At 49.8% G+C, this 26,420-nt stretch overlaps 2 protein-coding genes across 6 annotated transcripts in view; one reads left to right on the top strand and one right to left on the bottom strand.

Moving 5' to 3' along the window:
- The first annotated feature begins 1,071 nt into the window (after positions 1 to 1,071).
- On the top strand, positions 1,072 to 12,149 carry LOC125436086 (stem-loop binding protein). 3 transcript variants are annotated; one of them, XR_007244994.1, is made up of 8 exons: positions 1,072 to 1,205; positions 3,516 to 3,644; positions 4,191 to 4,295; positions 7,401 to 7,460; positions 9,211 to 9,342; positions 10,076 to 10,225; positions 11,509 to 11,547; positions 11,670 to 12,149. XR_007244994.1 is itself a non-coding variant. In XM_048502702.1 (7 exons), the coding sequence occupies exons 1-6, from the start codon at positions 1,177 to 1,179 to the stop codon at positions 10,209 to 10,211; spliced, it is 591 nt and encodes a 196-aa protein (XP_048358659.1). In that variant the 5' UTR covers positions 1,072 to 1,176; the 3' UTR covers positions 10,212 to 10,214; positions 11,669 to 12,149. The 3 variants fall into 3 exon arrangements, 2 of the variants coding, with proteins under 2 accessions (XP_048358659.1, XP_048358658.1); XM_048502702.1 differs by lacking the exon at positions 11,509 to 11,547 and having other exon boundaries at positions 10,076 to 10,214; positions 11,669 to 12,149; XM_048502701.1 differs by lacking the exon at positions 11,509 to 11,547.
- A 1,500-nt stretch (positions 12,150 to 13,649) lies between these two features.
- Positions 13,650 to 26,420, bottom strand: part of SYDE1 (synapse defective Rho GTPase homolog 1) — a 29,868-nt gene continuing 17,097 nt past the window's right edge. For all 3 annotated transcript variants that reach the window (XM_048502676.1, XM_048502678.1, XM_048502675.1), the window contains 3 exons: positions 23,919 to 24,070; positions 22,759 to 22,987; positions 13,650 to 15,652 (listed from right to left, as the gene is read on the bottom strand). In XM_048502676.1, coding sequence (XP_048358633.1) covers positions 15,216 to 15,652; positions 22,759 to 22,987; positions 23,919 to 24,070 — 818 coding nt within the window. In that variant the 3' untranslated portion in view covers positions 13,650 to 15,215. The remainder of the gene's footprint in view (positions 15,653 to 22,758; positions 22,988 to 23,918; positions 24,071 to 26,420) is intronic.

Below are 26,420 nucleotides of genomic sequence, written 5' to 3'. Positions count from 1 at the left end.
CGGAGGTGGTCTTGCCTTGAAACCCCTGTAGGGTTAGCATAAATCAGCTGTGACTTGATGGCCCTTCCCCTGGAGGTGATCTGGGTGGGGGTGGGGGACTCAATTAATCAGACATTTAAAATTTCAAGTATTAATAAAGAAAATATTTAAAAGTATTTTTTTAATTAAATGTCTTTTTTCAGTTAACAAACTATTCACTTGAACTCACTGTACTTTTTAAGTTTTGAGTGCAGCTCTAGATAGTTTGTTCATTATTCCATTGCTTCAAAGGCCATTCTTCGGGTGGGCGTGCATTTCCCTCCAAGTTAGTGTCAGCCCCGTAGCCAGAAAACTCTCATGGGCAAATGGCTACAGCAGTCTTAGCTGTTTATTTTCTTTATTGTTTATTTGTGCTTTATTATTCATTTACCAACTTTGTAGTTCAGACTCAAGGCAAGTAGATGGTATATAAAGCAACAGAACTGAATAGCATGAGGGATCTAATAAACAATGCAATACAACTAGGATTACAAGAATTAGAGAAGTGCAAAAAAGTTTCCGACCTCTCATGTATCTGAACTTAGGACACTTCCTCCTTGCTAACTGCAAATGTTGCACTAGCCAAGTGCACGGAGGACTCACACTTGGGAGATAAGTGAGAGGGCTTGCACTTTTTTAAGCTCAGCACCTTCCTTTTCTTACGAAGAAAGTTTACACTTGAAAGGGGCACCGTGGGCTTCCCAACGGCCCTGCTGCTGACTGGAGGGGCAGGCAAAGGCCTGAGGGGGCTCAGTGGCCGAGGGCCCTGCCTGTCGCCCTCGACCCAGCCCTTGAGGGGAGTCAGTGGGAAAAGCCCGCATCCGGCGTTCAGACTTTCCCGCCGAAGAAGCAACCTAGGCAGGGGCGGAGCCTCCCCAAAGGCGGGGGGCGGGAGACAAAGGAAGAAAGGCGCGCGCTGCGGGAGGGAGGCGGAGCCTGGGGCGGCGGAATAGTCCACCAGCCCTTGCGTCGCGGGGGGAGCCTGCGAGGCCTTTAGAGAGGCGAGTCCCTCTCCGAGCGTGGCGTCCCCCCGGGCATAAGTGGTGTCGCCCTCCCCGGGTGGGCGGGGTCTGCTGCCCGCGCAGGAAGCGGCGGGGGCGGGGTTGAGAGCGCTCGCGGCCGAGTCAGTCGCGGACGATCCGGCGGGGCGGAGGGGTGATGGCGCATCGGCAGCGGAGCCCGCTCAGGTGAGGCGGAGGAGGAGGAGGAGGAGGAGGAGGGCGGCGGCCCCCCCCGCTTCCGGTGGCTTTTCCGGGGGGGGGGTGCAGCGGAGCCGCCATTCAGGGATTCCTTCCGCTCCTCCGATTGGGGTGAACCAGTGGTGGCGAACCTGTGGCGCTCCAGATGTTCGTGGACTACAATTGGCCCTGCTGGCAGGGGCTGATGGGGATTGTAGTCCATGAACATCTGGAGCGCCACAGGTTCGCCACCCCGGGGGCAGGCGGTTGGGGGGCGGGAGTTGCCGCGGGTCTTCCCCCCCGCCCCGCCCCCCCCGGCTTCTCTCTCAGGCACTTTCTCTGGACTGGAGCCCTGGAGGTTGGCAACCCTGACACTTCCAGCGATATAAGTTTTAGCTTTCCCAAAGGCCCGTGCTTTCAGGCCAACCTCCGCGGGTCCCTCCTTCCGCCGCGGGAGTCCTGGGCGGGCCTGAGGCTTCCAGCCGTCCAGGATGTTATTATGTGCGGCTGCTGTCGGTTTCTCTTTCAGACACGGGAGCCCGGGAGGTTGGCATCCGCGGAACCTCCAGCCGTTCAACTCTTAACACTTCACGCCACGAGGCCGCCACGGGTTCCTCCTCCGGGCACTGGCTCTGGGCTGCGCGGGGTCCGCGGGTGTTCTGGCCGATTGAGTTAGTTCTAATTTGACCGTCTCTAAGCAGTTCTCAGGCTTGCATTTCATTTTTGGTGCTTTCGCGCCCAGATTGCGCACCCTGGCCTAACCCCCCCACCTCTCCCCCCCATCCAGAACACGAGTTTGCATCCTTTCAGTGGATAACGACGTTTAAACCTGCACTTCGTTTGCAAACGTGTTTTGGGGTCGATTGTTTTGCTGTTTTCCACACAGTAAAATCGGCTTGCAAAGTGAATTGGAAATGGGTTATTTGGTGATTTATTTAGTCTGGAGATCAGTGGTTGGTAACCCTAAAACTTCCAACCACTTTAATTTAACTTAAAATGTAATGCTATGAGGCCACCATAGGTTCCCCCTTCAGATACTTTCTCTGGACTAGTGATCAGTTGGCTTTTTTGGAGATTAAATCAGTATTTCCTGGTCTCTAAAATTCTCTTGGCCTCGTGTTTCATTTTTAGTTCTTTCGCATGGACATCCAGTTTTTTCTCCTTACCAAAAATATTGCTTTTAATCCTTTCTCTGAATAACGCCCGTTAGATCTGCTTTCAAAGCACTTTAGCAATGGTTTGCAAGTTGATTTTTTGTTTGTTGTTGGTGTTTAGTTTGCTTGTTGCTTCCACAAGTAAAATCCCTTTGTGAAGTGAATTGAAAGTGGCCACCTGTTTCTACTGCTCTGCAGTACTTATCCTTATGCCCCATGTTGGGGAAGCTTCTGATGTCCTTTGTGCCCCAAAGCCAGTGGTTGATGGGGGAAGTAAAAGAAAGAGTTGAAACAGAAAGCTGTTCTAAAAAAGCTTGCTTTTATTAGGAGTCTTCCCCAAGTTTACACAAAAATCTTAAGACGAATTTTGCAAACTAACTCCTGTCCCCCAAAAACTCAGGGAGCCTTTTGGATTATTTATGATGATATTTATAATCCACCTTTCTCACTTGATCGCAAGGTGGATAAAACTAGGGTAAGAACAAGGATCGGTAATCTCCTGGTAGGCCTGGAAGATATCCTAGAATTAAAATTGACACACACACACCCAACTCCAGCAGTTGATTTCATTGGAGGAAATGGCTGTTTTAGAGGATGGGCTGTATAGTACACTATAGATCCTAAATGTCATCTCTCCCTGGGTTCACCTCTCTCACAAAGACTTTGAAAGTAAAAATACCTTTTGGCATAAATAATCTTGTATCAAAGTACCATGTTCAATAATGCATAAAAATGAATGGTAATTCTCATAGTTGTTTGGGGTTGTGTTTTAATGTGGAAGCATATCACTTTCTCCACTGCTGCTCTTCAGCTGTCTGAACTATCATCTTTATGTGAAACAGAGTATAGAAGCCTACTTTTACAAAGCGAACATTGGGAATTCAGAGAACGTATTAGATACTGGTGTAACATTATATTGATACTCAGTTGCTGATTTTTTTAAAAGTTTGGCCTCTGGTGATCATTATGGGGACAGAGGAAGAAAAATTTGAACATGGCAGCCACTGAGGCTTTGCTGCAATCTTTTGGCTGCTTTTGTTGAGTCAAAAAATGTTGATCTCAGCCTCCGTCCTCATGGGTCTTAAGTAGAACAGTTTAGTCGTTTAGTTTTGTAATGGCTTCAGTATAAACCTCTCACTTTCATTTTGGTAATGTTTCCTAACAGGCCACCAGCTCCTTGGACTCAAGGAAGGAAGCGAGATGCAGATGGCAAACCCAGAAGCACACACGATCTAAGCTCGCCCACTTCTCACAGTGAAAATACATGCAAAGTGTTAGACAGGCGCTCGGACAAGTATGTGCAGAGAAATATTTTCCCTGAAGTACTTAAAGTATAGTAAAATTATACTGTGCAACTCACAGGTGACATGGCTACAGATTCATGGCTACATGTCTACAGTTAATGACTACAGATTCAGTGAAGTACTCACTAACGGTGCAGGAAGCACATTGCATATTTATTATAAGATAAATTATTCTGAGTTGGATTTTACCGGGTTTTCTCCCCAGTCCTGCCAGAATCTCCATTTCTCTCCAGCCCCATCTTGCTGGATTTTTGTCTGGTTGGGTTCTGTGATCTGAAGCACAACATTTCCAATTATTGGAAAGATTCCCCCATTTCTTTTGCTTCTGGATAAAACTGGAAGGATTTGATTGTGTAATTTAATGCTTGGAAGTCCAAGTTCATGAGTGCACATTAAACTGCCTTATACTGAATTGGACCACTGGTGGATCAGTGCCATTATAGCCCACCGAGACTGAGTTGGGGTGATGTTGTAATAGTGTGTATTTTAAGTATTGTGATGAAGTTATGCCATTTTTATGGGCATTTGGCTTACAGTTTCACCACACCCGAAAGCCATAAACCTCATCCAAGATGCTTGGATTGGGCAACTGCTGTGGAAGAGGATGAAATGAGGGCTAACGTTAATCAAGAAATGGCAAGGTGAGGATATGGAATTATGACAAACATTTGTAGGGCAGGTGGGATATTTGTTGATACCCTAAAGCTAAGCAAGGTCAACCTCAGGATGGGAGACCCCACCCCGAAAGCCCTGGGTCCCTGTGCAGGGACAGGCAACAGCGAACCCCCCGTGACTGTATCCTGCCTTGAAAAGCCCTACAGGGTTGCTAGAAGTCCAGTGTGACTAGATGGCCCTTTCCAACTCCCACCCCAAAATAGCTTGGGGCTGAGGCCTTTTGACAGACTGCCTTGTCTTGTTCTCCTGAGCCCTTTTCTTCTCTCCACCATAGAGGAGAGGTTGGTTGGTTGGAGACAAAACTTGCAGAGTAGCAATGCCTTGTTATCCTTTTTTTAAAAAAGTGCATTGTCTTATGGCTGGCATGCCGCAGTGTTGGCTAGTGTTTATTTGACGACTTTTTTGCTGTCCAGTCATCGCTGGCTGGTGGCAACGTCCCCCAAGAGAGCTTTTAAGGCAAGAGAGATTTGCAGGTGGGTCTGCTGTTGTTGCCTCCACATTGTGTTCCTGGTATTTTAACATACATACAAGAGAGGCCTTTATTTGCACCAGAAACCTAATCCAGTATATTAATTAAAAGGTGACACAGTTGATTAACATTAAAAAGTAATATAAAACAGAATAGAAACAAAATTATTAAAAATACGTATATGTTTTACAGTATCTAAAATTAACTCTTGTTCCTAACAATGTGAAGATTTGTGGCGCCCTGTAGGAAACTGGCTCCTTTTTGCACAGATCTGTGGAAGGGCTGTTTAATAAAAGGACATCACAGCTGCAACAGAAGAGTCGTCTTATCAGTACAAGAATCAGGGTTAAGAACTTAGCTCAAATCCCAGCATAGAATGAGCAGAAGAATAAAATACGTTGTACTGTTCCAGTAGAGCCTGAATCATAAGGGTAGACTCTGGAATCTTCCGGAGAGAAGGGCAGGTGGCACAGCATTCCTGGGAGGTCTCCTGTCCCAAGGACTAGCCAGGTCTGAGGGTGTGTCGCTGTCCCAAGGTTCCATGGTGTCAAGTGGGGGTTGAATGTGGGTTTCCCAGGCCTGATTCTGACATCTTAACCATCACCCCAGGCTGGTGTTCTGTTTTATAGTTATTGCTGTTTATTATGCTGTTTTATGCCGGTTTTTGCCCTGGCCTCGGTAGCCCCTGGTGTTTGGATGGGAGACCCCCGAGGGGCACTAGTTCTTTGGCACAGAGGCAGGCAGTGGCAAACCATCTCTGTTGGTCTGTTGCGTTGAAAACCCTGCCAGGTCACCATAAGTCGACTGTGACTTGTCCCGTCCCCCCGCCCCCCCAATACTTTTTTCCTGCCATTTTATTCGAGGTTTTCATTGGTGGTTGATCTTGTCCAGCAAGGTAGGCCTGACCCAAAGAGAAGCAGTGAAAAGACTGGGGGGTGTTAGTGGGTAGTGGCAGGTGAGCTTTTGAAATGGCTGTTGAAATGCTCTTTTTGATATGGGTCTGTTACTGAGCCATGTGTACTTCAGAGCTGAAATGCTGCATGTGGTGTGTGGCCAGTGCTTGTGCAGAACAGCAACCTGCCTCCCTCTGATAGGGCAGAGGAGCATTAGAAGTGCTCTGGGGCTGTGCTTTGGCTCTTTTGAACTTCATCTGGACTTGCCGGATCAGGCCAGAGGTCTCCAAAGTGGACACTGTGATGCCCGCCGACATCTTTCCCCTGGCTCCCACCAAGTGTTTTTCAATCACAACCTTTACTGGCATTAAAAAAAAACATATATATAAACGTATGTACAATCAGGGCACAATCTGAGGAAAAATAGTAATAACTTAGCAACTGCTTCAGCAACGCGGTCATCATTATCTAACAAGCAGACAATTTTTTGATTATCAGATGAACCACATTGTTGGCCAATTGCGGATTCAGCAAATTTGCTCTTACGGTCATATAAAAAGGGCAATAAAGCCACATATGGTGGACAGTTTCTGTGCACTTCGTGGCACATTCACCTACCCTTTTGGCAAGAGGGATTTTTTGATACCTCCCTGATAAAATTGCAGTCCAAGTGTTTTGGGAAAGTGGGTGGGGGCTAGTAAGGCTTTGGCCCAGCAAGACCTCTGATTGGCCATTGGAGATTTGATTGGCTCTTCAGATTTATAATAATGTTTCTTTGGGAGGTTCTGCTGCCACAGCACAAGGATCTTGACTGGGTGGCTGAAGGTTGGCTATGGCAGCCATTTTGCTAGGCTGCAGGAAAGATTTCGATGGGTGCCCATGGGCAACATGTTGGGGACCCCGAGTCTCATCATCTGCCAAGTACCACAGGCACATTTCTGAAGTAGCAGAGATTGTTGGGGCAAACTCTTTAGTTCTTGGGATAAGAACTTGCTTTTATTTGTTCAGTGACAGTATTGGTTTGGGTTCATCCATGACTGTGAGAAGCCAAAGCTTAATTTGTGGCACTGGTGATTATTTAAAGGATGATGAGCCCTGCTCACACCTGTAGTGGCTGCGACACTTCGAAATAAGTGTGGAGAGGAATAACTCTACATAGGACTTCACTAAAATGAGCTGAATAGCTGGTTATGCCTTCACTCTATGCCAGTGTCTGGATCTGTCGACAACCCGCAATAATCAGACTTGAGTTCAGAAATCGCTTTATTGATGGGAACACTACAGACAGGATTCAAGCAAGCCTTGCTGGAACTGAGTTCCACTCACTGCACAACCACCCGTTGATATCCCTCCCTCAGACGCCTCTCCAGCCCCCTTTCCCGCCATCCCAGCTTCTCAGGCTGTGGGAAGCCTCCAAGGCCAAAACAAAGTTCTGGCAGTCTTGAAGCGTGAGCAGAGTTACTCCCTGCCTAAAAATGAAAATGCACAAGCATAGGGCTGCCAGCACAACAAGCCAAGGACTCCCAGGGTACCAGCTTCTCCTGGCCCACCCCATAGTCTCATGAAAGGACTGAAATCTTGACAGGGTCTTGACAGTTGGTACTTAATAGTCTTGTGTGAATATATTTGTATTGCACCAGAAATTCAAGACAGTGGGCTACGGTGATGTAGTGGCAGCAGTCATGTGCTAAAATAAAACTGTTTTACAGATACAAAAGGAAGCTCTTGATGAATGAGTCTGGAAGAGAAAGAAAGCTGTCCTCAGGAAGGTAACAATGAAACCTGTCGTCATATTTAATGAAGTGCTCTTAGATGTGATCTTAGAAGTAGTGATGACTCCTCTGCACAGACTGTAATTCAACAGCAAACTGGCTGGTAGAACCCTGAAACACTTCAAAAATATTCCTTTTTTTCTTGATGTTTTTAAAAGAATGTTGTGTGTACATTCAGCTGTACTGTTGTCATGGTAAGTGTGTAAGAGAAGCCTTCCCGAGAGGAAGTCAATAAGTAACCCGCCTTTCCTCCCTGCTCAGCCCCACAGAAAAACCAGGAAAAAATACCTGAAGAGTTGATTTGCATTTTTATGGGGCCACTTGGTTGTCTGTTTTGCCCATCTGAGCCTCAGCCCTTTGCTTGGAGCACCAATCTTCTTTGTGGGAGGGGTGTGTGGAGTGCTGTAACTGGTGTCAAATATTGTGGGAACGCTGGTGGTTGGAGCTATTGAGTCAGCTAGAAGCCTTCCTGTTACCTTGGCAGCTGTTGGATGCTTTGAGTTTGGCAGGCGTCTGGGCACTTCACCCCACGTTTATGTTTTATGCTCTCAATTCAGGTAGCTGTTTGAATTATGTGTGTTTAAGAGGGGCTGATTTTTAATGTGTTTCAAATGTGATCTTATCATGTATATTTTACATTGTTAGCCGCCGCCCCCCCCCCAGTGGCCCTTGGAAAGGCAGAAAGGCAGGATAGAAATTTTGTCAGTAAACCAAACAAATAGAAATCATGCTGATGTTTGCCAATAGCTGCTGTCGTTCGGCAGCCTGGTGTGGTGGATGCCCTGAACTGCACACATTCACATTCAGATCTTTGTTACCTGCAAGCATATAAACAGCTGGCAAATATGAGAGGAGGAGAAATAAAAGGGCCGCACCAGTCACAGGAGATAAAAAATATGGCTCAGAGCAATGCTGCAAAATAGGTTAAATTATATTTTACTGCTCAGATCAGATGTCGCACGTCCCTCACCCAGGATTGATCTGTTTATGCTGTTATTTGAAAAACCACTGCAAGAGCCTGAAGGAGGAGTCTCTTGTGTAGAAGGCGGAGAGTGCGGGCTGCTCATCTCAAGACAAAATGAGTATTGTGGACAGGGGGACTATCCGGTCGCCAGACTGTTCGGTGCAGAAGTCGGTTTACTGAACAGGACCCGGAGCCTCCAGCCCTCAACCAGTCATTGCTAGAACTAAAGTTCAAAACAGCAGTTGTGGGTTGAAAACTCTTTCCCTCTAACCCCCTCCCTTGGAATCCCAGCAGGGTGAAGTAACTAGCATTGGCCTAACCAAAGCGGGATCCTCAAGGTTGTCTCATAGATAAGGCAGGTGTTGCCCAGCTAGAGGGTGAGAAAGCATTTTTGTGCCCAAAGCTAAAGGAAAGCAAGGCAGGTGTTCCCCGTTCCACCTTCTCCCGGCCCTTCTCAACGATCAGTGGCAAGACCAAGGAGAAAAGCTGATGTCCCAGTGGATTTTCACCCGATCTTGACAGTGCTCAGTTCTTCACAGCACACGGTGTGGAGGAGGCCAGAGTTTGTTGTTATCAACTTCCCCTTACCTCATTTGTTGGGAGTCTCCTCCTAACTCCAAACTGCAGAAATAGGAAACCAGATCTTCAGCTGTACCTTGTTGTATTTCCTTTAGAATGTTGTTTTCTGAATCTTCTTGGCACCCCGTCTGATCTATGCTAACTTGCCATGACCCCTTGAAAACAGAAGTCAATTATGGAAATCCACATATGCTATCTTTTCAGCTCTGATTCCAAGGAGTCCACCGGAGCCATGGAGCTGGAGACAGATGAAGTTGTTTTAATGAGAAGACAGAAACAAATAAATTATGGGAAGAACACGCTGGCATACGACAGATACATTCGAGAAGTTCCCAAGTAAGTTGTATAAGATTGCTAGGGGCATAAGTGTTAGTTGTACCACTTCCTTTTTAGTTCTTATCAATGGCAAACCTATGGCAAAGGCAAACAGTCATTATTTTATGTGTTCTGATCATGATGTCATGCCCCTGATGTTCCTGCCATATTCTGTTCCTGCCAGGAGTTTGGGGACTAATCCGGAAATCTGTGTGTGTGTGTGTATGATATATACATCAGTATATCAGTGGATGATGGCAAGATTGATCAATGTACAGAGACATAGAATTTATGGATATTATAAACTAAGCCATGAGAAAAAAAATCTGATAGGATACAGAAATACATGCACTACTTACCTTTATTCATTTAACAACATAAAATACATCAAAAGTATAAATTTATTTGTTTTCATAAGAAATTGCAAGTTTTTGAGTGGAAAATAGCAAACTGCTGAACCTATGTAACAACAGCCCATGTATATAATTTCGCTACTTGCAAGGTTGGAAATGTTAAGTTGAAGGTAGAAAAGTTTCCCACATTTTTCTGAATTCTTCTGTCCATCCCCCCCCGGCCGCTCCCCCAGGCCTTCGCACCTCTTTTTTGTGTGCCAAGTTGCTAATAGTGGTATGCAGGAAAATACAGCAATAGAATAGAAATCCTGGCTATGCTAGAATTAGCTAAAATTATATTTGTTTGTGAGTTTGGTATGGACGAGTGTGTTCCAAACTCTGCTTGCGTTTGTGTTCTGCAGGAGTTTACGGGTTCCAGGGGTCCATCCAAGGACGCCCAACAAATTCAAGAAATACAGCCGAAGGTCCTGGGACCAACAGATCAGACTCTGGAAAGTGGCGTTGCATTTTTGGGACCCCCCTGCTGAAGAAGACTGACGCTCACCCGCAATGTGAGCGAAAGCAAAAGCTGTCTGGTGGGGTTGAGGCGATGGTTTTTGAAAATGAGATTTTGGTTGATAGTCCAGATTGCTGATTGTTCACTTGTAATATTTCTCTTAGCCAGTTTCAGGTGTTTGCATTCAGATAATGTTAACGCGGAACTTAGCTGTAGCGTCCATAGGTACATCAGGTGGGTGCAGCTGTGGCTTATGTCAGTGGTAGAATTAAGCACCATTCCTCTAGTGAAAACAGTGGGATTTTAAACTGTTTAACTTGCCTTGCTGATTCCCAAACAATCCAGTTTGTTGAAGTAACTTTTCTAGTTGCTCAACAGCAGAGTGAACAGGTTAATAAGCAGTGATCTCAAGGAGTCTTCATTAAGCTATGTGAGTTTTGGTCCACGTAGTGGAAAGCGAAAGATAAGATATAACAGCAGCAAATAAGGAAAGAGGTCATGACATGAAGGTCATCAACAGGAAACTGCCTCCAAGGCTTTTGTGAAAACCCTACAGAGTCACCACAAGTTAGCGGTGACTATATGTATGTGTATATATGGTATGTATGTATGATTTTGTTAAATATGTTCCTGAGATGCATAAATCATAAGGATTTGTTTATTCGTAGAATGTAACGGCCGTTCAAGTAATATATGCATTTTTACAACTCAGTGACACATAAATATGCAAGCTTTTCAAACGTTTTGGGATATTTTCTTTTGGACTAATGCAGGTGTAAATAAGTTATATTTAGAAACCAGGTTTAAATCGCCAGAAGCTTTGCTGTTAATATAAATGGCAAAAATTTCACATGATGCCCAGGTTAAATGACTTCCCAAATCCTAGCAAAGTGTCTACAGATGCAGGATTTGAAACTGCTAAATTGTGATTTCTCATTGTGACTTTAACTTTAGGTTATTGTTCTTAGCCAATATAACATGAAGACAAATTATAGGAACATTTACAGTACTCCAATGGGGGGGCAGAACATACTGCATAGTTCTTTACGATTAATTTCCTAACAACATAATTCGTGCCCACACAATATAATTCATTGGCCTCATGTGCCAGAACTACTTTCATAGCTGAGTTTTCTGTTCCATAGCGATGTTATGTATGAGCTTCATAATGTTTGTGTCACCTGTTTAGCTTGTTAGTCAATTTTATAAACACTTCTAAATAATTGAACATGTGGATCAATATGCTTTAGTACCTGGTCCAAGTGTTAGAGCAACACTTCTATTTTAAATTATCTGCTGGAAAAAAATGACAGTTGATACCTATTTCCCTTCATGCAGGCCACCTGATTTTGAAAATTTACTGTGGAATAAAAACGGGTATGTGTTTGTATTGGAGAACAGAAGCAGAATAGTGTAGAGAAAATACTGCCTCCTTCATTCTAAACTTTGAAAATGTTTATCTAAATGGCTAACTGCATATTCTGTCATTATTTTTGCAGGGCCTGTTGCTTTGGTGATATGGAAAGCGCATCTGTAGGAAATAATTCTGCTGCGTCATAAGCGAGTTCCCCAGACAGTGATGTCAGCAGCTTGACTTTTGCAGCTAAATCAGCGAAAACTAGCCCATTTGACAACTCTGTCTTTGTGGCATGTAAACCCTTGTCCATGCTTAAGATGCCCCAGACTAGATTCTAGTTTATGTTTGCTGAAGTAGACTTAACAGGGCCCCCCTCAGGAGCACTTTCCTACCAAGTTGCGTGGAAGCGCTATTTTACAGAACCCCGACAGGTGCCTGTTTCCAGGGCTGGGTTAACCTGATGTTCATTGTCCTTATAAAAGATGAGCTAGCATCAGCTGATGTATCTGAATGTTGTATCTGAATGTTGTGTTTGCAACTTAAAGCCTATGTTTTAAAAATGTTGTATATCCAGTGTGTTGGCAGTGAAGAATCTCATATATTAAATACCAGTCTATTTTGATCATTATGTGTTGCCATTTCATTACATTTTATAGTACACATACTTTAAAAGTTGGGAACTGTCAGATACCAGGGGCATAAAGAAATGGTATACTGTGCAGCTCGAACGGGCCATACGCCTGGTGTTTTTTGCTGCCATTCAGGTAAACATCTTCCAGTTGGTTTACAGTAAGGTAAACGTAAATCCAGTTGAACAAGTGTTATTAACTCTTGTAGGCTGTCCATGGCTATGTCCCAAACCAGTCGGGTTCCCTGCACTAGGCTGGGATTCATCCGGGTTGCCAGACAGCAGGGCGTGCTCACGCTGGGAGCTCCTGATAATGCCAGAGGAGCCCCACATTTACCTACCAAAGAGCCGCCCCAAGAATCCAACCAAGAATAGTCCCCAACAAACCCAGCCCACCCAAACAGCCCAGCCCCAGTGCAATGGCCTGCAACAGGCTACATCCACCCCCACCCCCCGGGGGACCACCAGGCAGGAACAGGCAGACTGGTAGGCCCTTGATCGATGGGAGTCGTAGTCCACGAACATCTGGAAGGCCAGAGTTGGACACCACTGCCTTAGAAGGAGGGGAGGATTGGAGGGCTGCCTGGGACAGGGATAGGGAACAGCATTTAAAAAGGAAACTCCAAAAGGAGAAAGTTGTGGCCAGCTCAGGTAGGGGGCCAAGGGCTGAGCACAACCTGAATGCACAAGGGGGTACATGCCCCTCCCCTGCCATTTTGAGGCCTGTGGAAGCCTCCCGTGGGGCAGGGACAGAACGGCGGAGCCCTGGCAAGAACTGTATTTTTAGTGGGAAGAGCCTCGTATAACTCAAAAGAACAACATTTAGGGACTTCTAGAGTGAAAAAATTGCATTCTGAGGCTCTTAGAACAAAGCAATTACTTGTTTGGCCTTTAGAGAGAGCACAAAACATATTTCGGGGGACTTCTAGAATGAAAAAATTATTTCCTAGAATCTAAAGGAAATTTTTTTTTTACATTTTTGGAGCATCTGGAGGAAAAAACCCAGGCCTTGTTTGGGCTTCTAAGTGAAAAACAACCTCTTTGGGCTTCTATAGTCGGAAAAGACATCCATTTTCAAAGCAAAAAAAAATCATTTGGGGATTTTTAGAACCAAACACAGCTTTTTTGACTTTTGGAGTGAGGAAACCAACCTCTTTGGTGAAAGAAAGACATGCCCATGCAAATTATTTTAGATTGTGAAATTTCCTGGTTCTGGTGGGTTTTCCGGGCTGTGTGGCCGTGGTCTGGTGGATTTTCTTCCTAACGTTTTGCCTGCATCTGTGGCTGGCATCTTCAGAGGTGTATCACAGAGAAAAGTCTGTTTCACGCTGTGTCTAAGTGAGAAGGGAAAGCTTAGTGTGGTATATTGTCCATGTCCCAGGGTGGGGAACCAATCATTGAGTGTTTGGGTGGAACTTCCTATGCAAAGGTGTGTGGTTCACTGCATTGTATTGCTGGTGGGGTTATCAGTCCGGCCGTGAAAGCCTTCGACAATACTTTGAAATTTACGTTTAATAAGCACAGGTCCACACTACCGTAACAAAGCAAAAATCATGCATTTCACTTGTGACCATCTGGTAAAGGTGCCACTACGGTATTGTTGTGGGCCAAACCCTGGGGAGCAACGAGTTGTAAGAGCTAGACACCGAGGGCTCAGTCCAGCCAGAACCCCAACGGGGTGAGCTCAGTTCAGGCAGAACCCCAACAGAATGGACTTGAACAGCAGGCTAGCCGGGGTTCAGAGTCCAAAGTGCTTGCAGAAGCACCTTGTTCCTCTGACCTTGTGCCAGCTAAGGTCAGTTAGTTAGTTCACCTGAGCCAGTTAGTTCACCTGAGCCAGATGATCAACGTAGACAGAATTGCAGGAGGAAACTACACACAAAAAGGCGTAGTGCCCAGCTGATGGCTCGGCGGAGGCCCCTGCGTGAGCAGAAAGTGAGTGAGTCCTCACGGCATGAGGATTAGGACTGATTGGCCGGCAGGCAGGCAGGCAGGCATGGATGCAACTGAGCACTGAACTGCTTCCTCGCTGCCACTTACTGTGTTGTAGTCTGTGGACTCTGGACCGGACCCCTCGAGCCCTGACCTGCTGCAAGGGACTGCTGGCTCTGGCCCTGATTCGAGCTCTCTGTTGCTTGAGAGGCTTTCCCACTCCAGACAAGCCTGAATGCTGCTGCCCAGCAACCCTGGCCTGCAACTGGACGAGGATCTGGGAGGCCCAGGTTCGAATCCTCACTACGTGGAAGCTTCTGGGGTCTCTCTCAGGCTAAACTACCTCACACGGTTGTTGTTATGAAGATGTAGTGGAGAAGGAGAATGATGCTGTGTCCACTTTGTGTCCCCACGGGAGAGAAAATGTAGCGTAACTATCTAATTAATCTCATGTGGGCATCAGCGATCCCGATCCACTCAAGTTGCTTTATGGTCTCCCTCTGTCTTTCTCCTCATGGTTCATAAAGCTTTATGAAGTGAAATATAAGACACTGGTGAAAATGATCTCTAATGAAACCATTAAAAATAAGCTGCAAAATCCTTCTGGATCAAAGTCTCCTGTGATAGTTAGGGTAATCTACTTCTGGTGTGGTGTCGTGGAGTACTGGATTCGAATCCCTCACTTGCACAGAAGCCTGCCAGATGACCTGGGACCCATCACAGTCTCTCAGCCTAATCTACCCCCACTGTGGCAGGTGCTGTGGGAATTAATTGGCGAAGCAGGAAAATATGTGAAAAGCCACTTAGAATCCCTGATCAAGCCAAAAAGCTGGGTATAAATTTAAAAAATAACATATGTAAACAAAGGCACAAGTCTTCCCTGTGACATCTCATACTTCTTCCCTGTTCTTATTTGTCACACAGCAGTTTTCTTCTCCCTTCCAGACTATTCAAGTTTAAAAAAAACAAAAAACCCTTCACAGAGACACTCTCCTGCTATGACTCCTCGTTCTTACAAGCACAGACTTTCACAACTGGAAGTATATTTGTCGACTATGAACTGTGAACAGACCAGCGCTTCAGCCAGGTTCTTCCACAAGGACTGGAGGTTCTTGGGATTCAGAAGCATCACAGGCAGACGTTGATCTGTTTGCAGAGTTCGCGCTCCAGGTCCAGCAGAAGGGCATCAAAGTCCTTCAGGCTGATCCGTCGGCTAAAGGCTGCCTCCGCATCCTCCATTAAGGCCAAGTTGTCCAGGAAGATGCTCTGGCCACGGCACGTCAGGCCATCTCTCAGGGCAACCCCTTCACTGTCTTCCTCGTGGTCACTCCCGCTCCCAGCAACCTCGCCTTGGTCCCCACTTCCCCTGGGGGGCCCCGGCAATAGCTGCTGCCCGCAGATGCTCCAATCCCCAGCGTAGCGATTGCTGGGAGGGCTTTCTAAGCCTCTCGAATGGCTCCGAACCACAACCACCGGTTGCTCCAGAGGCAGATCCAGAGCCAGGTGGCACAGGCGGCGCTCACGAGGCAGGGGGGGCTCATCCCCTTCGGTGTTCCTATGCTGAGCTACAGAGAAAAAAGAAAGCAAGTTAAACATTCCAATGATGACTGGGTTCTCAAGGATCACAGAAACAGCCCTCTTTCCCGTGAGACCCGTGAAGTGTCAGGGGAAGCCTAGTTATCTATTCACAGTGTGAAGTCAAAAAGGAAAGGCCAAGGAAAGAATGCCCCAAGACAGCAGAGATAACATATAGCAGGCTGGTTACATATATCTTGCAGCAGTTACATTGAACTAGGAATGCATTTCTATCACCTAAATGCCAACCCCTTGACAGGCGCACGAACCTGGTTTGACACCAACCCAACGACTGGAAGATTCCAATTGTGGCCTGATCACCCACGAATGCTGCCCTTTAGGCGGAAGCACTGCCACGCGCGGCCTCAGACTGTTCCTGCCCACTGGCCATTCCGGAGGTTCCCAAGTTTTTAAAGTCTGTGGGTGATTTTGGAATTCTGACACAGGGGTGTGGGTCAAAAAATGACAGCCACAAGAGGTGGAGCCAGCCATAAAATGGCTGCCACTGGTGGCAGAGCCAACTACAGAATGGCAAGGAGCAGAGGCTTATGGGGGGGGAAATGTCGCCTGAGAAGAACACCTCCAGGAGAGGAGAACACCTTGGGGGTGTGGCTTGGGGGCACTGAGCCCCCCACCTCCTTGCAGGCCGGCTCCTGCTGTCCCCAGGCTCCGCAGGGAGGCTTTGGGGCGGGCCCCCCCCAGGGAGGCTTTGGGGCGGGGCCACCCACCGCCGAGCCCTCCCCCCTCCTTCCTGAAGGCCAACTTTTGCCCCCCCCCCCCAGGTCCTGGAGACAGCAGGAGCTGGCCTGCAGGGAGCGGGGCCAGGAGCCGGCCTGCTGCTGTGGTGCTTATCTGAGCTGCCCCCCCCCCACGGGCCTGGGGAGGGAAGGAGGCGGCTCAGACAGGCCCCACAGCAGCAGGCCGGCTCTTTCTCCAGGTGCCAGCCCAGCTCTTCTATTGGATGGTGGAGATCGTCCTGCAGGGTTATTCTCCACCTTCAGTCGGAGAGGCAGGAAAGATGCTTTGGTCACTTCCTGTAGCCGGGTTGCCGCTGCCTTATGCCCCAGTATCTTTCCTGCCTCGGCAGAGAGTGCAGGGTTTTCTTCAGGCTCTTCAGCATATGTGTGTGTGCGTGTGTGTGTTGTGTCACTGTGAATTGGCGTTCGTTTGTTCTTAGTGTTTCCCACGTTCCTCCACGTCTTTCCTCCCCCGTTGGTGTGACTGTGGTGTGAACGTTCTTCTGTTTTTAGGGAGAAGACTTTCCCTCAGGACTGGCTTCAGCCGCTCAGGCGCCATTTCCCCCCCGAGGGAGGCTGAAAGCACCAGAGCCGCCGTCAGGAGTTGGTGCCCTTCCCCACACAGCCTTCGCCTGGGAGGAAAGGGCAGGCGGCTAAGTCCCAGGGCGGCCGGAGGATCCGCCAGCGGGCTCCCTCTCCTTCGCCACACCGGCGCGGGGGCAGGCGCATGCTCGACCGGCCCCAGCCCGGGGCGTCAGGGAGCGTTTGCGCTGGAGAGGTGCGGCCGCAGCAGCGAGATTGCGCTGTGAGGAGAGCTGACCTCATTCGGGGGGTTGGGCAGCGCTTCGGCCGCGGCGGCACTCCAGGCACCCGCTATGGAACCTCCGCCTCTCTCCCGCTCGGCTGAGAGCGCAGCACACGAGGAGGAGGAGGACTTGGGCGGCCCCGCCTCGTCTCCTTTTGTTCATGTCAGACAGGAAGGCGGGAACCCAGGAGGCGGCGGGAGAATTTTGGCGGGCTCCTGCGCTGCAGATGGGAGCACTTGCTCTCCTCAGCAGCTGGTGGCGCTGCTGCAATCCTCCATTCAGGGAAGGTTGCTCGGCAGATTCCAGCGCCCCTCCCCCACAGCCTTCCTTTCCATAGGACCAGACCTAGATCCCCCAGGGGCCATTGGCGGAGCTGGGACGGCACGGGTCTCCCTGCCCTTCCGAGGAGAGTGATTACAAGGAAGGGGGGGGGGGGTCTCGCCTGATCATTTCTCTGACCTGAAGGGTTTCCTCCTGAACCAACTGATCAGGGCCAGCGTCCTTTTAAGGCAGAGCAGCTTTCTCTGCTCTTGGCCAGGAACACGGCAGCCTCACCACTGCGGGACTCGGAGGGAGCCGTGGATGCCTGTGCCCCTGGTGCGCCCAAGCCCATGAGGGGCTGTCCCCAGGGCAGCTCTCCTGTTTTCCTGCTGAGGAGCAACCAGAAAGAAAGCTTCCCCCCTTGCCTGAGTCATCTGAACGCAGGTCTAGGAAACAATGGATCCGTCCCGCTGCCCACCCTCCTCAACACACTTCAAGAGGCTGGTGAGAACTCCCCTGGTCGATGGCCCGGCAGCTGCCTTACCCTCGGGGGGCTTAGGGTAACTAGAGCGTGTATGGCTTAGTGGGCTAAAACAGCCTTCTGCTTGGGCTACAGGGTGAACGCTTGCCAGTTCTACTCCTGCCAGGGACAGGGAAGGCAGTTGTAAAGATTCCACGGACAGGAAGGCGAACCATAGCCTTCGCTAGTGCACGAGGGCGCGGCCACGGCGCCCAGGATCCTTGCTCCCTTGGCCACAGTGGCCAGAGCCATTATAGAGTGGTTGAAACGTATTCTGGCCATCATCCCTACCGAAGATCAGGGAATTGGGGAAGGGGTTCAGCAGGTCCTTGTGCCAGTTCCCTTTTAGCGGACTCCACCCTGAATGCATCCCTCACCGTACCAGGGCCGGGTCCTCAATGGCGCAGCGCCTCCTCTGGTTAAAACCATGTCCACTCCAAAAAACTGTAGTTTCTAGTTACAATTTCCAGGGGGGGATTCTGTTCGGGGCTGAGCTAGGAACAATTCTGGTCACCACCAAAGAAAAGGAGAAGGTCCTGTCCCGTCACGCTAGGTCAGACAAGGTTAAATTCACTCCCAGACCAGCTCTTCGGTCCTTTCGGTCATCCTTCCGGGCCAGTCGAGACCTGAGATGATCAGAGTGGCTGACCCCAGGAAGCATACACCAGTCCTTTCGGGGACAGCCAGAGCAGCGATTCAGCATGTCTTCCCGAGCAGAGCCCTCCACCGGTAACAACAAGGCATGATGGTGCCAACATTCCGATCGGAGGGCGCCTTTTGTACTTCTCACACCAGAAGTTGTCTCTTTAGGTTATTCTCTAGAATCCCCTTTTTTGCCAGGAGACAGGTTCCTCCCATCATCCATCAGGATCATCCCAGTCAAGAGGGCCGGTCTCTTCCAGGCTGTTGAACATTTGATCTCCATCAGGGCCATAGTACCGGTTCCTCCAGAGGAGGTGAGGACAGGAGTGTATAGTCCCCAAGAAAAACGGAGACGTCAGGGCCATCCTCTATCTGCGCCATGTGAATCGCCACCTACGTCGTTTTCGTTTCTGGATGGAGACCCTTCGTTCAACGGTGTCAGCGATCCAGCAGGGCGATTTCCTCACCTCCCTGGACTTAGCAGAGGCGCACCTGCATATCCCTACACATCCTTCTCACCAACAATTCCTTCGTTCCGCCCTGGGGGACCAGCACTTCAAATAAGCAGCGCTCCACCCCCATCTCAACGACCTGCTCATCAGGTCGAGGTCAACGGCTCGGGGGCCAGGGATATGCAACTGGTGCAGCAGGTGCTTCTGGACCATGGATTCGTCGTCAACCTGCAGAAGAGCTCCCTCCAGCCTACACAGAGGAGGGAACACCTGGGGGTGCTTTTAGTCTCAACTAGGTGTACTCCTTTTGTGCTACCCCACAAAGTTCAGAAAATCCATCAACTTGCCTCAAGTTTATCGCAGCCAGAGCTTCCACCCCTCTGCAGCTGGCAAGTCTTACTGGGGCTGTTACTGTCCACTATGGACCTTGGTCAATGGGGCAGGGCCCACGCTTGACCCCTCCAGATCTTCCTGCATCCTTGGGCCACACAGATAGGAAGAATAATCCCTTGGCCATCTCTCCATCAGTGCGTCTCAGTCTGAGATGGTGGACGGTTCCGTCCCATCTGGCCAGGGGGAAGGTCTCTGCCCCCAGATGTCAAATTCACCTCCTTTCAGAAGCCAGCCTGATGGGCCGAGGAGCCACCCTGGGTCGCTGATTCGTCCAGGGCAGCTGGTCACACTCGCAGTCGGCACTGCCGATCAACGTCCTGGAAGTCAAAGTGATCCTGTTGACTCTCAAAGCTCCCAAGCTTAGCTCCTACAGAAGCACGTGGTGGTGCACACAGACAATGTTTAAAAGATTCCACGGGGGGATCGAGATCAGCAAATCTTCCCTCCACGAGGGAAGCGATGGGCCACTGCGGTTTATCACTCTGCGGTTTATCAAGGGTGTTCAGCAATCACAGCCTCCAGTGGCCCATCGCTTCCCTCGTGGAGGTTCCATGCGGTCCTGGAAGCCTTGACTAGATCTCCTTTTGAGCCGGTACACTCAATTCATCTTAGGTGGCCCCGTATGAAGATCCTATTTCTGGTTGCCATCACGTCTGCCAGGCGTGTTTCTGAGATTCGGGCCTTGCCTGTCAACACCAATTTACGTCAGTCTTTCCAGACAGGGTAGTGCTGAAACTTGATCCTTCCTTCAGACCCAAGGAGAGTCAGGCCTCCACTTTCTGCCCCAGACCGTCCCATCCAAGGGAGCGAATGTGGCATCACCTAGATGTGCGCCAGAGGAAATTATTTGCACAGAGGAAATTAGGAAGACAGAGTCCCTTTCACTAATGTGGTCCCCCCCCCCCCCAGGGTAGGTGAGCCCATGTCCTCGGCAGCTATTAGTTCCAACATCAAAGCATGCATCATCGAGGCACACAGGGCTAGCAATCTTCCGTTGCACATGGGGATCACAGCTCACTCCACTAGGAGCGCTGTGGCTAACGCAGCACTGTACAAACAGGTGTCCTTGGAGCAGATATGTAGGGCCGCCCCATGGCGTTCGTGAGGCACTACGGACTAGCCTCCAGGGCACTCTTCGTTTGTGAGGCACTACGGACTAGCCTCCAGGGACGCAGTTCAGGCCTCCTTCGGCAGAGAGGATCCTGGAGCACATTGTTGGAGATTAACGGAACCCACCCTAGAGGGTAACTGCTTTGGGAGTACCCAGCAAGACGGTCTCCACCATCCAGTAGAGCGACCCATTGGATACTCACTGTGAAGGGGTCTTCTACTGCATGTTGGAGACCGTCTTGACCCTCCCTTTGTTTCGTTCCTCTCTGGAAATGTGCTCCAATCTTGTTTTTGTTTTTGTCTTTGTTCTGTTAGGAGCCTATCTTATGTACTGAGGCTTTGGTCCCTTCCAGTGTTACTTTAGCTTCTGACTAGTTCAGGCAGTTTATAGTTCAGTTGCGTTGCTGTTGTTTGTTCCTTTCATTGTGAGTCTGCTCGGCTGGTCAAGATCCTGGAGCATAAGGCAGCGGTAACCCAGCTACAGGAAGTGACCAAAGCATCTTTCCTGCCTCTCTGACTGAAGGTGGAGGATAACCCAGCAAGACGGTTTGCAACATACAGTAGTTTCACGGTGAGTATCCACGGTGAGTATCCAATGGGTTGTTCTGAGCAGGATTGGCATGGGGGAGCAGTGGGGGGGGAGAGATTTTGCGCACCCCCATTGCGCTCGGGGGCATTTGACCCACCCTGTCCCTGTGGGCAGGGAGTGAGGTCTGAAAATACACAGAGTTTTGCCCTTCAGCCATCTTGGTGCTGTGGTGGCAGCAGCTGCCAGAAACAATTTTTAAACATCTGCATAATCAGCTCGCCAGTGGCCAATCAGAAGCCCTGCTGGACAAAATCCACACTTCCTAAAAACATCTGGTGGCAGAGGCGGAGATTCCACGGGGACATATGGGGACTTTCCCCCGGGTATGCTGCCGTTCGGTCATATGGGGGGGAGGGCGGAAAATTGCCCTCACACCCCTCCTCGTCCCTCCCCCCTCTGCCCCGCCAGGCTGCTCGGGACCTCCACCGCCTAAGTTAAGTGGGGCGGGGGGGGGGGTCATGGTGTCGGTGTTGCCCTGGACCCTACGTTCCCTCACTACACCTGGGGCAGCCACAGAAGGCCCAGAGAAAGCCCCCCTCCCTCGCAATTCCAGCTGGGCTGCAGAGAGCCCCGTGAGAGTGCCCCCACCCCCTCGAGCTGGCTGGGCTGCCGAAAGCCTGGCACGAGCTTCCCTGCCTCTCCGTGGCCCGGCTGAAGTTGCAATGGGGGGGCTCTTTCTCCGGTCTTTCTGCGGCCTGGGGAGCTTGAAGGAGGTCGGGGGTGGGGGGTGGGGGAGATCCCACCAGGTTTGGCAAGAGCTTCCCCACCTCTGCTCACCATGAAGCTCACCGGGCTGCTGAGAGCCTGGCAAGAGCTTCCCTGCCCCACAGCCCGGGCAGCTCTGGGGTGAGTGAAGGTGGGGAAGCTCTTGCCGAGCCCGGCAGGAGCCGCCCCCACCCTGCCCACCTTCGGGCTCCCTGGGCCGCAGAGGGCCCCGTGAGAGCCACTCCCACCTGCTTGCCATCTCCCCCACCCCTAGCCATCCCTCCCCACCCTCCCCCACCCCTTCCCATTTCCCCCATCGGTGGGGTGGGGTGGGGGCGGAACACTCAGATTTTGCCCCAGACTCCATTTCCCCCATTTACGCCTCTGCCTGGTGGGAGTCGTGCTGGGGACCCCTGGCCTATCTGGTTCCAACTGGTGTGACTGAAAGACGAGGCTCCTGTTATTGCTTCAGGCTCCGCCTCTGTCTTCCGCATCCAGCATTTCCCTGCATCACCCTCGCCTCAGGTCTAACTCCCGCCAAGGTGAAAAAAGCTCAGCACCATCGCCAGAGGCAGCAGCCCACCCCCAGAGGCCGAAGCGCAGGGCCCCTTCCCCCAGTGCAGGTGGCTGCGCAGACACTCACGTGGGGGCCCTGCAGTCTGAGCAGCCACCAGCAGAGGGAGCTCTTGCAGGCGGCTCAGCCCCGTGCAGACACAGGGAACTTCCCTGCAGTGTGAGGGACTATTGCCAGTGAGGAAGGCAAACTTCAACAGAGCGACAACCTTCAGTTAAGTTAGGATCCTGAAGCACTGCACAACTCCCCCCGCCTCCCGGGCCCCAGACACTCGGTGTTTGCGCCTCCCCACCTGTGGCTTGCTTACCTGGCCAGGACTGTAACAGGTAATGCAGCACTTCGATGTGGTGCTTGAAGTCCACAGTGCTGGAAGCAGTGAGGTGCTGGGAGCCAAAGGCTGGGTCCCCTGCTCTCCCTGGTCCCTGGCTGAGCAGAACAGGCCCAAAGCACACAGCGAGGTTCTGGGCATTCATGCGGTTGAAGGCGTAAAATGCAGCAACCAAGCTGAGGTGGTCCAACAGCAGCCGCAGGGTTGCCTAGAAAATGGAAGCACTGGGTTGCAGCAACTCAAGCAAAGACGTTACCATGATGCTCAACCAGGGGAGACGCTCAGAGAGTAGCCATGCTGGTCTGCAGTAGGACAGCTAAAGTTGAGTTCACTACCGCTGCAGAAACAAACAACATTTTTCTGGTGTAAGTTTCGAGGGTCAAAGCTTAGACCCCAAAAATCTTGCTGGACTCGAATGTAGTGGTTGAACTTGGGAGAGGCGATGGTATGTGAATGGTTAAATTAATATACATGTTGATACACTGTTTGTTCTTAGTGGGAACTGTAATTTACACTTTCTGTTGTTCAGAGCTTGCGGAATACCTCTCTTGTTTTCCCCATCTTCCGTCATGTTTTCATGTCTGCTTGCAAGTCATGGATATCCTGAAGCACTCTCTGCGACTGGAAAACCTACAGATAATCAATGCATCTTGCAATCCTTTTAATAAATTTTACAGACTTCACCTCTGCAGCTGAGGGACTAGCTAATTTCTCCAGCTGCGTTAACGGGTTTGTTTGGCACAGGGTGGTGGTTGTGTCAGTGTGGAGATACTGGAAAGGCCAAATGTTGATGGGGCAGGAAGCATGATCCTTCCTATGGGAAGTGTGGTAGTGGTGAAAAGTGCTATCCGGGGGCAGCCGACTTGTGGTGACTGTGCAGGGTTTTCAAGGCAAGAGATGCCGTTGCCTGCCTCTACGTAACAGCCCTGGATTTCCTTGGTGGTCTCGGAGTTCTGATGAGCTCAGGCTAGGATGGGACCTGCAGGTCAGAGCGTGGGAAGTCCAGGACAAGGTTATTTGTATGTCAAACAATCCCCCCACTTTGGTCAACCAGACCCACGACACATTGTAGGATGAGAACTAACAAAAGAATCAACAAAGCTCAGAAGAAGACCTTGAAGCAAGTCTTGGGCTTGTACCTTCTCAGCCTCCGGCAAGCAGTCCAAAAGATCCACCGTCTCCTCAGCTTCTTGGCCAGCCGCTCTTTTAGACATCGCTTCTAGTACCACCTGGTAGAGATGGCTGGTGATGAGAGGCATCGGCAGCTCACGCAAATAGTCTTTGAGGATGCCTGGGGAGGGGAGCAGAAAAACAATGCCCCAGCCTTTCTAAGTCAGCATTCCACTCCACCCGGACTCAGTATTTAGCAGAGCATATTGCTGCTTTGCTGGTACAGAATAATTCTTGTGGCTTGGCCTGATACCAGAGGCCCTGGCCAGCAACAGGCGGAGCCACCTGAAACTGCTGAGCCCGTGGAATGGGGCAGGTGAACTACAGTCTAGCCCTTTTGCTGACACAGACTGGCTCATGCAGCTGTTCTTCTAAGATGTGAAACAAACAAGGGGAGAGCAGGCATTGGAGTTTCACAGAACAGCAGTTCCCTTCCTGGTGGGAGGTAGGAACGGTATTTTGTGTTTCCCGCTCCCACCTCGAATGCTGTCCTGGGAATCCACAGCCTGCTGTTTTCTTATAAGCAGATCTCCAGAGGCCAATCAGAAGTCCTGCTGGACAAATGCCCCAGCTGGCCCCACCTACTTCCTAAAAACATCTGGTGAGAGCCATATTGGGGACACCTGGGGTCATTTCCTGTGGGGGCTTGGATGGAAGAGAATGTGATAAGGAGAGGTCAGCCACGTTCCTCCCCTGATGAGAGGGAAGAGTCAGATTTCTCTGAGATAGGAGGTGTGGTTTGGGGGTAGGGTGGTGAGTCCTGTACCCTATTTGAAAGAGGGTTTGGGTGGGGTGTCCCAGTTCTGTCAATAAATGTCTGATGCTGCATCCTTCCCAGAACTGCTGCTTCCAAATAAAGACTTTTACTCACACAGAAGTGTTTTTCCTTGGACAGACCCAGGAGTCCAGGCAGTTGACAGAACTCACTCCCCCCGCCCCCAGGGGGCTGCGAGTGACCTGCTAGCTTTAAGAACATAAGAACTAGCCTACTGGATCACACCAGAGTCCATCTAGTCCAGCACTCTGCTACTTGCAGTGGCCCACCAGGTGCCTTTGGGAGTTCACGTGCAGGATGTGGAAGCAAGGGCCTTCTGCTGCTGCTGCTCCTGAGCACCTGGTCTGCTAAGGCATTTGCAACTTCAGATCAAGGAGGATCAAGATTGGTAGCCATAGATCGACTTCTCCTCCATCAATCTGTCCAAGCCCCTTTTAAAGTTATCCAGGTTAGTGGCCATCACCCCCTCCTGTGGCAGCATATTCCAAACACCAATCACATGTTACGTGAAAAAGTGTTTCCTTTTATTAGTCCTAATTCTTCCCCCCAGCATTTTCAATGTATACCCCCTGGTTCTAGTATTGTGAGAAAGAGAGAAAAATGTCTCTCTGTCAACATTTTCTACCCCATGCATAATTTTATAGACTTCAATCATATCCCCCCTCAGTTGTCTCCTCTCCAAACTAAAGAGTCCCAAACGCTGCAGCCTCTCCTCATAAGGAAGGTGCTCCAATCCTTCAATCATCCTCGTTGCCCTTCTCTGCACTTTTTCTATCTCTTCGATATCCTTTTTGAGATGTGGCGACCAGAACTGAACACAGTACTCCAAGTGCGGTCGCACCACAGCTTTATATAAGGGCATGACAATCCTTGCAGTTTTATTATCAACTCCTTTCCTAATTATCCCCAGCATAGAGTTTGCCTTTTTCACAGCTGCCATGCATTGAGTTGACATTCCCATGGAACTATCAACTAAGATGCCCAAATCCCTTTCCTGGTCTGTGACTGATAGCACTGACCCCTGTAGCGTGTATGTGAAGTTTGGATTTTTTGCCCCTATGTGCATCACTTTGCATTTTGCTACATTGAACTACATTTGCCATTTCTTAGCCCACTCACCTAATTTATCAAGGTTCGCTTGGAGCTCTTCGCAATCCTTTGTGGTTCTCACCACCCTACATAATTTGGTATCATCTGCAACCTTGGCCACCACGCTACCCACCCCTACTTCCAGGTCATTTATGAATAAGTTAAAGAGCACTGGTCCCAATACGGATCCTTGGGGGACACCACTCCCTACATCTCTCTATTGTGAGAACTTCCCATTTATACCCACCCTTTATTTCCTGTTCCTCAACCAGTTTTTTAATCCATAGGAGGACTTCCAGTGATGGGATCCAAAAATTTTAGTAACAGGTTCCCATGGTGGTGGGATTCAAACTGTGGCGTAGCAACAATGGGGCTGGGCTGGGCATTCCGGGGGCGGGCATTCCGGGGGCGGGGCATTCCTGGGCGGGGCTGAGGCAAGGATGCAGCCACTGCGCCGGTCCTTGGGTGGGAAACGAATGCACGCAGGCGCAGGCTGCCACGTACGCCAGTGCACCTCCTGCTAGACTGCTTCAAGTTCTGCGTGCTACTGCTGAGAAGAGGGCCGTAACTAAGGCAAAAATCACATGGCAAAATCACCAATTATTAA

Source organism: Sphaerodactylus townsendi, linkage group LG07, assembly GCF_021028975.2.
Source record: "Sphaerodactylus townsendi isolate TG3544 linkage group LG07, MPM_Stown_v2.3, whole genome shotgun sequence".
Classification (NCBI taxonomy): domain Eukaryota; kingdom Metazoa; phylum Chordata; class Lepidosauria; order Squamata; family Sphaerodactylidae; genus Sphaerodactylus; species Sphaerodactylus townsendi.
This window is presented reverse-complemented; position numbering and strand designations above follow the sequence as displayed.